Source organism: Lactuca saligna, chromosome 4 (assembly GCF_052625555.1).
Source record: "Lactuca saligna cultivar CGN05327 chromosome 4, ASM5262555v1, whole genome shotgun sequence".
In the NCBI taxonomy this organism is placed as follows: domain Eukaryota; kingdom Viridiplantae; phylum Streptophyta; class Magnoliopsida; order Asterales; family Asteraceae; genus Lactuca; species Lactuca saligna.
This window is the reverse complement of record NC_136420.1, coordinates 66960867-66973838: the sequence shown is the minus strand read 5'-3', so window position 1 is coordinate 66973838 and position 12972 is coordinate 66960867. Positions and strand designations below refer to the sequence as shown.

Sequence of the window (12972 nt, the reverse complement as noted above, 5' to 3'; positions counted from 1 at the left end):
TTATTTTGAATGTATACTATTAATTGTTGACTATCGAATTTCAAGAAACGGATATTGCATAAAGATATGAGAACAAGGGCAATTTTTTCATTATGTATTTTAGATGATTTTTATAAAAACACTTTATTCTAACAAAAAAGTTATGTATGCAAATTTATTATACAAAATAGAAATAGACAAAAACCATTTCCAAGTCTTTTTTTTTTTTTTTTGAACGGTTGAATTTTATTAAGCTAGTAAGGAGCTGGAACAAACAATTATATGAAAAATAATGAACACAAATAGACCATCCTAACTTAGCCTTATTACATCTATTTAAAATTCAAAAGAAAGCATTATCAACTACATCATCAAAAAACAAAACTTTTTTAGGGTGAACCATTCCAAATATGGTAGCATTTCTGAAATTCCAAATGCACCAAAAGGTAGTCATAACAATTGCATCAAAAAATCTTATGTGGTCCTGCCCTCAACATGACCGCATCAAACCAAGAGAGAAGAGAAAGAACAGAAATCTGATCAGGAAGTTGAAGACCCTACCAAATAGCAATATGTCTCCAAATATCCATTAAAGCAGCGCAACCTGCGAAAAGATGATCGGTGATTTCCACTGAATACGAACAGACAGGACACATAACCGTAACTACCAAAATCCCTCTAGAAGAAAGTATTTCTCTCGTACGAATACTATGAAGTTGTACCCTCCATATTAGAATATTGAAGAACTCAATTATTCTATTTTAAAGTCAATTATTTTTTAATAAACTAGAAAATAACTAGCTTACTTGAATGATGCACTCTACAAGTCTACATCATCGTGTTTAGTTCTATTTCTATATTCTCTCCTTCAACTATATATGTTTCAGGAGTCGTACAATTTTCATTTGTGGTTGAGACAAATATACACTACTTCTGAATTTTTAAAATCTAAAACATTATGTTCTAACTGATTTTTTTATGCAAATATACACTACTTACCCTAAAGCTACACTTACGTTGTATTTAGACGATTGATGTGAATACGAATTATGTGACCAAAGCAAAAGTGAAAGTTGAACAAAAGGTTCCCTAGTTTTTATCTTGATCAAGTTGAAAATTTGGGTCAACCAACAAAGGGAAGTGGATGCAACCACCTGTCAAAGTTGTGAGGAGATGTTTGATATTGACTTGAAAAAAACCAACTAACTAAACGCCATGTCATTGTTTCTATCATTCTATCCACATTTCTACTTGCTAGAATATTATCCAACAAACATAACATAACATGTGTTTTGCCAAGGAACCCACACACCTTTATCTATATGTTATCTTACTATATTAATTTTGATATATTAATTAAAATGAAACTAAAATAGTTATAACACAATAATAAAAAAATAAAGCTCGTATATTATTTGACTAAATTACAAGTTTGTATTTAAAAAATAATAATTTGACCGATCAAGTTGACGTAACATGACCATTTTGACTTCATGTTCTTTCTTTTCTTTCTTCAAAACGATAGTTGAATAGCCTCTACTTTAGCCCATTGGCAGTTTGTATAGAGTAGTTTTGAGATCCTCCATGATAGATTCCAAGGTCAACTCTTTTGATATATCGAACTTGAACCAAAAATCCTGTGAGATTTTAATCATTAAGGGTTTTGAAAAAAGGTGAAAAAAAAGGATAGTGCAAAATGACATTTTACATGGATATAATAATCTTTTTCAAACAATGTGAAAATCATTATTTTTAAAAATAAAATGCGCGTTTATTTGAACAAAATCAATGAATAACAAATTGAGATGACTCCACCAACCTATTTAGAAAAATTAATTCTAGAATGAAGTTCTGTGTATTTGCTTATTTAATACAAAAATAGCAATATCTCCTAATAAAACAAGTTATTAGATGCTTATATATTTGTTTTGTAACATCCCAAACACACACACACACACTAAAATATTGTCCGATTTAGGCAACCAGATACCCAAACTTTCAAGCAGGTCACCCATCCTGATACTGGTAAACACTGATTATGGGATCTGTTGCCCTCACGGATTTAAAGCGTGTCTTGGAAAGAGACTTATCCACACCCTTATAAGAATGTTTTGTTCATCCTTAGTGAGTGTGGTCCCCACATTGGTTTGTGAATTTTAAGGATCATTGGAAAAAATATAAAAAAGAGAATTCTAATTAAAACAATCTAATGACAAAAAAAAAACATCAACAAACTTCATCCTATGCAGCAACCGCCGCCTTTTCTACTTTCTTTGTAGCAGCCTTTTCAGGAGTTGGTATTTCTGGCTTTTCGATTCCTTGTATATCAGTTATCCTTAGCTTTGTCAATTCCTAAAAACATTATCATTTTTATTAAAAAATAAAAAACGAAAAACATATTTAGAAGCAGAAAATTGTGAAATGATTTGGGTTTACCTGTCTATGACCTTTTGTTCGGCGATAATTCTTTCTTCTCTTTTTCTTAAATATGATTACTTTTGCATCCAAAGCCTGTCATGACACGTAAAAAAATGAAATTTGATTTTTCTAAATGAAAATATAAAAACTATTATTATTATTTAAAAAAATGGATTTATTATGATTCTTACATGCTCTTCCACAACAGCATGAACAGTGGCCTCAGGTAAAACAGGTCGACCAATCATTGTTTGAGTCTTGGAACCCAGCATCAGAACCTTATTTAAAATTAACTGCAACAAAAAAAATTGGATTACATTTAAACAATTTGACTTCGTATAATTATTGTAACAAAAAAGACAACTATTATAGATGTTCAAAATAAATATTATAGACATAATCCCTAAAGAAGAAAAACATATGGGAAACCTTTGCAAAAGGGCTTGTATATTGAAAATCATTTGAACAAATACCCAATTAAGCATTTTTTTAATACTTTAATATATAGAACTATAAAAGATAAATGAACAAATATTAAGAATTAAGGTTAGCTAACCTTATCATGCACTTCACAGAACTTCAATTTCTCTGTATATATGCAATCCCCATTGCTCACTTTGAACTGATGTGATCCAATCTACAGCAATACAAACAACTCATTACATTTAAAAAGGAATATTTTCAATTGACACCAATACAATCATCAACAATGTAGATAGGTCCATTGACTTTAAGTGCAAGTGTGTGGAAAAGTTAAGACTTAACTTAATCTTTAAGTCAGGGAATAGGCTAATGAAGCTCTTATTATTATTATCTATATTAGATGAACAAGATCATTAATAAAACTAGTTCTGTAATGCTAAAATAAGAATGTCATTGGTTACATTTGCAGAGTCACAATTTGAATTGTAAGGGATCAATAGCAAGAGCAGATTTAAACTTTTTTGTTCTGAAATAGCTTCTTCATTGCTATTTGCTAAGCATAATACTGTATATTTCTAGCCAAAATTGACATCTAGAACTAATATTTCAAGACTAACACACTATTAAACCACATTGTATCATCAAATCTTAAAATTTGAGAGCTAAATATTACCTGAATAACAGCAAAAACAGGTTCATACGACTTAAAAACCCGGTCTGACCGCTGGAGCTGCCCAATCACCTTATACCCAATGGCAGCCGCCTCGGCTTCTTTCTCCTCCGGCGAATACTCTCTCTTTACAGCATGATTTGCTGAATCCTCCGTCATTTCATCATCGTCAACATCGTCATCGTCATCGTCATAATCACTATCATCTTCTTCACTTTCATCGTTGTTATCACTGTTATCGTGTCTATCAGACGAGAAATGGCGATATGTCGTGAAATTTGTTGATGAGGAATAGAAATTAGGGGTCGAAAGAGTGTAGTGGGATTTAGGGTGGAAGGAGTTTTTAGGCAAATTTGGGATCTGCGTCAGTGTTCTGAGGTGCTGAAGGAGTGACGGAGGATCCCGATGAAGTGTTGATTTGTAAAGCTGTTGGGTTAGGGTTTGAAAACGTCGTCGATTAGCCATTGTTGATTGAAGCTTCTTCCTCTCTGGTTTCGGAGCGAGTGTTAGGGTTTAGATTATAGCCTGTAAGGGGTTATGGTATGAGACTATTTTTAAAAGGACTATTTTTTTTTTGGGGAAAGAGGCCGAAGCCCCGGCAAAGAGACTATTTTCTGGGTAGTTTACAAGTTTAGTCCCTGTGATGTTAAATGTTAAGAATTTAGTCCATATGTTTTATTTAATGCATAAATAGTCCATGAAGCCAAACTTTGTTTCAAGTTCATTGATCATGTTAAAGATTTATCGGCATCTTACTTACTACTAAAACCTAAATAAATGATCAATCTCCATCATTCTTAAACCTAAAAGTAAATCAAATTTAACCAAAACTCAAAAATAAAACTAATACTAAAACAAATCATTATTAACGTCCATAAGTCCATCGTAACCAAGTAATCATGTCGTCTGGTTTAGGTGCTTGTTAACTTCTAGTTTTATGACCGGAAATTAAAAATTACAAAACAAAGAATAACTACACTCAAAAAAATGCTTTGAGTTTTCTTTAATTAATTTCCAAAAACACTTGGTGATGTGTTCTATATTAATAACTCGGTGATGTGTTCTTATCGAAGGTGAAAATCCAGAAAAAAAAAATATATATGAAATGAAATCAAAAATCAACAATGTTTGATTGCATAAACAACATTAGGTTAGTGTAGTGTGCTTAAGAGATATGTTCTTGCAATATAAAACCCATTCTTTCAACTGTAATTTGTTGATTTTTGGATTAAATTATATGGGTTGTTCTAAGTTTGAGTAGTTTCTTAACCATTTTTACTTTTCCATGTCTTCTACTAGATTTAAAATTTTGATGTAACGATGAATAACAAAATGAGAGCATCTATGAATGTCATTCGAGTCAGGTTCTCCTAGGATTATTTTTAATTAATCATCTTTCTTTCCATTTTTATATAAATACTAATTAGATCAATAATAATGATTAACATATTCTTTTTTCTATCAAGTTGGAAAGGAAAACATTGAAACATTGTTAAGATATAGGTTGAGGAATGAAGTTGAAGTAGATTGAGAATATACTTTCTAGTTGTGTCTCGAATATGTGAAAAGTTGAAAGATGAAGAAGATTAAGATAAAGGGGAAATGTGTAAAATTATAGAAACAAGATTTTCCCAACATCAAAAACTTGTATATCATTTGAGGGTTAAGAGTCAGAAGGTTTATATGTACTTACACCGGAAACCTCACTACAAATCTCCTACTCTACACTCATAACATATCACTCAACCTAATCTAACAATGATCAAGAAAAAAATCAGAGAAACACAAGAGAGACCCTAAACTGATGAACATAATTAAGTGAAGAAGACCAGGGAGAAAATGATCAGAAAAATAACTCTTCGAATGAGGCAAAAGCTCAGTACCAACCACTTAAATACACCGGGTCAAGGCAAATCCGAAGACCCGTGTACAAACCTGTACAACTTTGAATAAAGCACACATTGGTCCTTGAACTTTTATAATACCCAACCGGCACACAAAAGAAACAAATACAAACACAAGAAAGATCCCAACTTCGCAAAATGTTAGTTTGAAATGCATAAAACATTTATTAATTTTAACAACCCCTCTCAAACTAACCATTTTGAAAACAAATTTATTTTAAAGAAAAATGATCAAGCAAACACAACTTCTCACACAAAACATTATGTTGAGAAGAAACAAGAGACTTAGTGAGAATATTAACCATTTGATTAGAAGCGCTAATCTTAAAAAAAAAAATTATAACACCTTTTGAAAAAATTTCCTTATGAAATGAACATTAATTTCAAAATGCTTGTTTTTATTATGAAAAACTGGATTTAAGGCTATTTTAATCGCAAACTCGTTGTCACAAAAAACATTTACATGAACAACATTTTTCAAAACCAAATCACATAAAACCTTCAAACCCCAAATTAAATCACATAATAGAGATCCAAGAGCCTTATATTCAGACTCTATAGATAAACGTGATATGGTGGACTGTTTTTTACTTCTCAAAGACACATGAGAACTACCAAAATAAACAACATAACCACTAACAAATTTTGTAGAAAACAATTATTTACCCTAATTTGCATTTAAGTATCCTCTAAAAAGAATAGAATCAAATTTAGACTTCAAATAAGAAACTCCCATACCATGGTTATGTTTGAGGTATTATAATAACCTCTAAGCAACTTGCAAATGAGATTTATTTGGCTTGTGCATATATTGAATCAACACTTGAATAGAATAGGCAATATCTAGTTTAGTAACTCTTAGATAAACGACCTTACCAATAGGTTTATGAAAATCAGTTATATTTTCAAGTAAAACATCATTATGATCATTAACAACAAGATTTGATTCCAGTGGTGTTTTGATCCGTTTACAACCCAACATCCCAAACTCATGAAGTAGATCTAAATAGTATTTTCTTTGAGATAAACAAACCCCATTTTGAACTTCTATAACTTCAATACCCAAAAAATATTTCAATTTCCCTAAATCTTTTATAAGAAATTTAGACTTAAGAAACTCCTTTACTTTACTAATTTCAAGTTCATAATTCCTTGTTACCACAATATCACCGACATAAACTAACATAATAACAACAAAATTTTTAATACTTTTCACAAACATGGAATAATCATTAAGACTTTGTTTAAAACCAAAACTTATCAAAGAATCACTTAATTTTTCATTCCACTTTCGTGGAGCCTACTTTAGACTATACAATTGATAGGTTTACTAGGTTATAAAAAATTACATATGAGCAGAAAAACACTTAACTCTTAAGTTCACATGCAACCTAATTTAGATTTATGTTTTCTTTATTGATAGCAATAAAAAATGAATATCAAGAAACCCTAGAGAGAATATGAAAATTGAAATTCACATAAAGATTAGGGTTACATACCTCTTTATTATTATAGAAAATAACCAACTGGATTCCTCTTGTAGTTCCTTGGAAAGAAAGCACAAAAAGCTTGGATGCCTATAATGGCTTGTACCGAAAACCCTAATAACTAAAAGAGTTGAGGAGAGGGGGGATTAGAGAAAAATTCCAGCTCTTGAGAGTTGAGAAGGAGCGGATGAAAACTAGAGACCCTAGGATCCTATTTATAGTTGATAAGGAAGCCTTGGATAACCATGATTTCAATATAATAATAATATATTCAATTATGTAATTATGCAACTCCTTAATTATTCAATAGGATTAATCTAGAAACCTTAAACCCCTAGCCCAAAACCAATCATGCTTAGAGGGTTATAGAAACCATACTTTGTTCAACTATTGAATAATTACAACTTAGTCCCTGCACTTCCAATTAATTATAATTAACTTGAAATTAATCCCAATTAATTTGTGATTAATTCTTAATTAATTATTATTATTTATAATTAATATATTAATCATATAATATATTAATATATCATTTGTTACATCTTATTAATCATCTAATACATTAATAAATCGGCTTCTCTCTCCACACGTCATTCTATTCAGTTATCGATTATTAGGGCAACCCAAAAAGGACTCTGCTTCTATTTCAAGAATATAACAATATTGGCTTCGACACCTTATTCCAACAGTCTCCCACTTGGATAAGTCTGTAACTACAATTAATTTTATAGACCTTGAAATAAACAACAAAGAGTGCTTTCCAAAGCTACTGCCAAACTCTAATTCAAAGCAACTATTGGACCTAAGATAAGTGATCAACTATTCCTTCATTCTTCAAGATATCATATGGACACGAGACATGGATCATAATCAATCTCATTTTCCAAAAAAAAAATTCGATTTCCCAAATTTTAAAGAATTTATTGGATTTTAAATCGAACACATCAGTTAGTCCTGGTTGGGCCCAACACTTATAATGTCAACATCAAATCGTCGAGGGGCCCAATGATATCGCTTTTCCTGTTAGGGAAAAAGGAACGAATAAACTTCGACTATATAATTGTAACTTTTAATCACCAAATTTCATATGATGATATGTTTTATAACATCAAGTTACTGATGTGTTTACGCAACACCAATATACAACCAATTTGTAAATTGCAACTTATGTATCTACATTTGAAGAATAGAAGATATTATCATCTTAGAATTACTCGTGACAGGATCCATGAAGTAATCTCTAAGTGTGGGTTTATCCAATACTTAAAATTTATATTTTCAAAGTACTCATGAATATTGTAGCAATTCCAATTGCAATTTCTTAACCTCAATCGACAATCTACAATCAATTCATGACATTATTAATTCACTACTTACTTCCAAAAGTATGAGCGACTGTGGAGGTTTGAATAATTCAAATTATTCAGGAAGTAAAACATGCAAAATGAAACACAAGAATAAATAATTGAATAAGATAGTACAATACTCATATATAATTCTCTATTATTCATTCACCAAATCAACTACATTTATTTTGTTAAACATTTCTAAATATCACCTAACTACTAAAACTAATTTCGTTTCTTAGGCCAATGCTCATAGCATGTTGGTAGTGTTTGTGTAACACCCCAAAAATACGACCCAAAAATTTCGTTTTTAAAATGTGTACTTAGCAAAACATTTAGGAATAAATCATTCAACCATCATTTCATTTCACAAAAGATGTTGCACGTCGGAAAACATTGTCATAATCATAAAAGTGTCAGATTACAATTTCCCAGGAAGATATCATAATGCGGAATACAAGCAGGTGTGCGATGTACCGCTACCGCGCCAGCTCCTTCCCCTTCGAAGAAGAGGTACCTGAAACAAAAACTGAAAACTGTAAGCACGAAGCTTAGTGAGTTCCCCCAACGTACCACATACCATACAATCACATACCATGCATATATCGTCAGGCATATCTGGGTGCCCGACCTACCCCTTTGGTCATCTCGACCAGATACTGTCTAGCATACTGGGAGCTTGCCTCCCCTTCGGTCCTCTCGACCGGTTACTGACTAGCATATATGGGTGCCGGTCTCCCCTTCGGTCCTCTCGACCGGATACTGGGGACTATTTCACCCCCTACTACTACCACATAACACACATATCTCATAATCTATCTAGCATGGTTGGGCATGACCGCCCCTTCGGCCCTATCGACTGGTAATCTGGGGACTATCTCCCCCTACTGTCACTAGCACATAGCAGCATATCATACTAGAATATAAACATATCACAGGTAGTAGCAACCTTAGATGAATATCACAGAGACAATCATACATCATACAACTCCTACTGGTGGGCTGGCATTGTGGCCGTAGACCCACCACTACTGGAAGGTAACTCACCTCGTAGTAGCTGCTGATCTGTGTGGGAATAGTCTGTCTGCTGCTGCTGCTCCGGAAATCCTCCGGCTGTAATTCCCACCAAACACTTAGTCAAATACTGCTAACCGCTCTCAGGGTAAATTGTCCATTTACCCTTATCAAGTCATGAGTCAAGTCACAGTCAACTGCCAGTTGACCAGACTCACCGAGTTGGCTTGCCAACTCGCCGAGTCCCTTTCTCTATACCCAAGTCCAATAGTCCTTCATCCTACTCACCGAGTTGTATGAACAACTCGCCGAGTTCGCCTTCATCCGAAGAACACTCTAAGTTGTGACTCGTCGAGTTGTATGAACAGTTAGTCGAGTTGTTCTTGAGACAAGAAGATTTCCATGAACTCGCCGAGTCATGGCACTGACTCACCGAGTGACTTCATGGGTGAGTCTGGCTTCCAACCCACTGAGTCATACCCTATGACTCACTACTCCAACTCGCAAACACAAAAGGGAACAACCATGGGACTCGCGACCCGACTCGCCGATTCAGATGAACGACTCGCCGAGTCTGCCTCATGCAAAAACTATACACACGATTTTGCTTGAATCCAGTCCATGCCATTCATAGAGCTGGGTTCCTAGGGCCTGTTTTACATGTAAAGTTTCCAACTTTACGTGTAGATAATCACCAATGAAGGTTTTAGGGCTCAAAGTGCACCAAAAGGGGTAGATCTAGGACTTTCATGCAATATGACTCTATAAAGGCAGTAGATCCAAGCTCCAGGGACTAAATCATGCCTAGATCTAAAGGCTAACAACTTATTACAACTCACAAAGCACAACAAGCTTGGAGAATGGCTCAAGAAGGACTTTCATGAAGCTATTAGGGACTACAAGCTTGAAAACAGAGGGGAAAAGAGCTATACCTCAAGGAAAACGTTGAGATGTCACAAAAATGCTTGGCCTCCTTCTCATCTTCTTGATCTACTCTTCTTTCTCCTCAAAAACTTCAAGAACACACCCAAAACACTTCGATCTCACAAGGAAAAGGGCAAAAATGATGTTGGGGGCTCTGAGGGTGAATGGGGGCGAGCTTGGGGCGGAAATGAGGGTTTAAATAGGGTGCAAACCCTTGAAATTTAGGGTTTCATCAAACAGCGGTGACTCGCCGAGTCCAGAATATGGACTCGCCGAGTCGCCAACTTAAACGTGCCCCCGGACCGCGTCCCTACTCGGCGAGTCGGACCTACAACTCGCCGAGTCCAAGGCTAAAAATGTCAAATACTTAGATAAATTTTACGTACTAGGAACCAGGGGCTACGAATCTCCCCCACTTATTTTAGACTTCGTCCTCGAAGTCTGCCGCTCGATCCTGAAACAGCTCGGGGTAATGCTCCATCATTTCTTCCACCGGCTCCCAAGTCCATTCCGAACCCTTATGGTGCTGCCATTGCACTTTCACTAGCTCCACCCTCTTGTTCCTTAGATCCTTCGACTTCCAGTCGAGGATTGCGACTGGGCGCTCAATGTAATTCAGGCTGTCATCAACCTGTATATCCTTTAATGGAACCACCGCTGAATCATCCATGAGACACTTCCGCAACTGGGAGACATGGAAGGTGATGTGGATCTGGTTGAGCTTGGCTGGTAGATCCAACCTATATGCCACCTTGCCCACCTGGGCTACAACCCTGAACGGTCCAATAAATCTTGGGCCCAACTTGCCCCGCTTCTTGAATCGAATGACTCCTTTCCAAGGCGACACCTTCAGGAGAACCATATCCCCGACCCGGAACTCTAGGTCTGATCGACACTTGTCGGCGTAACTTTTCTGCCGACTCTGCGCAGTCCGATGCCTCCTCCGAACCTGCTGGATTCTCTCGGTCGTCTTGAGCACCACCTCAGTGCTCCCCATGACCCTCTGGCCAACTTCACCGCAACATATCGGGGTCCTGCACCTCCGACCGTACAACATCTCGAATGGGGGACGGTCAATACTCGCGTGGTAGCTATTGTTGTACGAGAACTCATCCAAGGGAAGATAGGTATCCCAACTACCACCGAAATCTAACACGCACGCCTGCAACATATCTTCCAAAGTTTGGATGGTCCGCTCACTCTGACCATCCGTCTGCGGGTGAAAGGCAATGCTAAAATGCAGACGAGTGCCCAAATCATCATGAAACCTCTTCCAAAACCTGGAAGTGAACCGCACATCTCGATCTGATATCACTGACACTGGCACCCCATGCCGCATCACTATCTCCCTGATATAAATATCGGCCAACTTTTTGACCGAGATACTCTCCGGAATCGGAATAAAATGGGCGCTCTTGGTCAACCGATCCACGATGATCCAAATCGAATCTAGTCCTCGCGCCGTTCGTGGAAGCTTTGTGATAAAATCCATCGTAATATCCTCCCATTTCCACAACGGGATATCCAACGGCTGCATCTTGTCGTGCGGTCTCTGATGCTCGGCCTTGACCTTCCTGCAGGTCAAACACCGCTCGACGTACCACGCCACATCCCGCTTCATGCAGGGCCACCAATAGTCCAGGCGAAGATCCCGATACATCTTCATTGCCCCTGGATGAATAGAGAATCGGGATTTGTGCGCCTCCTCCATCAAGATCTGGCGTACGCCTCCATGATACGGCACCCACACCCTACGGTGTAGTGACAATAACCCCCGGATATCATAATCTAAGGAGGTGACTTGCCCCACTATTCGCTCACTCTTCCGATGCTCCTACTTCATAGCACCTTGTTGAGCCTCTCGAATCTGCTTCAACAGGGGAGTCACTACAGTCATCCTCATGCAAACATCCCTGATTGGCGCCGCCTTGCGGCTAAGCGCATCGGCCACCACATTGGCCTTCCCCGGGTGGTAAAGGATCTCGCAATCATAATCCTTCACCACCGACGCTGCCTCATGTTTAGATTCGGCTGATCCATGAGGTACCTCAAACTCTTGTGGTCCGTGTAAATGGTACAACGAACCCCGAAAAGGTAATGCCGCCATATCTTGAGGGCGAAGACCCCCGCCCCCAACTTTAAATCGTGCGCCGGATAGTTCGCCTCGTGAGGCTTCAACTGCCTCGAGGCATAAGCAATGACATGCCCCCTTTGCATGAACATTGCGCCTAAGCCTGAGATCGACGCATCGCAATATACCACAAAATCCTCCACGCCCTCGGGTAGGGCTAAGATCGGCGCCTCGCACAATCTCTGCCTCAGAGTCTCGAATGCTGCCTGTTGCTCAGGCCTCCATCGAAAGACCACGACTTTCCTAGTCAACCGTGTCAGGGGTACGACTATCTTGGAGAAATCCTGAATGAACCTCCGTTAGTAGCCTACTAATCCTAGGAAACTCCGAATCTCAGATGGAGACTTTGGAACCTCCCACCTCATCACGGCCTCCACCTTGGCCGGGTCTACTGAAATCCCGTTCTGGTTGACGAGCTGCCCAAGAAACTGCACCTCGCGCAACCAAAACTCACATTTGGAGAACTTGGCATACAAGCTCTTCCTCCTCAGGGTTTCCAAAACCTCCCTCAGATGCTCCTCATGCTCCTCCTGAGTCTTGGAATAAACCAAGATGTCATCAATAAAAACTATCACAGACCGATCCAACATCGGTCTACACACGCGATTCATAAGGTCCATGAATGCAACAGGAGCATTGGTGAGCCCAAACGGCATCACCACGAACTCATAATGGC

General features: G+C 37.1%; 1 protein-coding gene across 1 annotated transcript; it reads right to left on the bottom strand.

The window, feature by feature from the left end:
* Positions 1 to 2157: 2157 nt before the first annotated feature.
* Positions 2158 to 4049, bottom strand: NFD1 (Ribosomal protein L21). Its single transcript, XM_078990420.1, has 5 exons — positions 3494 to 4049; positions 2954 to 3034; positions 2589 to 2690; positions 2416 to 2490; positions 2158 to 2331 (listed from the first exon to the last, which is right to left on the bottom strand). Exons 1-5 carry the CDS (start codon positions 3953 to 3955, stop codon positions 2221 to 2223), a joined length of 831 nt encoding a protein of 276 aa, XP_078846546.1. The 5' UTR covers positions 3956 to 4049; the 3' UTR covers positions 2158 to 2220.
* Positions 4050 to 12972: the final 8923 nt, after the last annotated feature.

What these genes read in the sequence shown, in the direction of transcription:
- NFD1 (XM_078990420.1), bottom strand. Translation starts at nt 3,955, where the DNA reads ATGGCTAATCGACGACGTTTTCAAACCCTAACCCAACAGCTTTACAAA. An exon ending in TCTGTGAAGTGCATGATAAG is followed by an intron (nt 2,691 to 2,953) that starts GTTAGCTAACCT and finishes TTTTTGTTGCAG; the next exon opens with TTAATTTTAAATAAGGTTCT. An exon ending in ATGCTGTTGTGGAAGAGCAT is followed by an intron (nt 2,491 to 2,588) that starts GTAAGAATCATA and finishes GTGTCATGACAG; the next exon opens with GCTTTGGATGCAAAAGTAAT.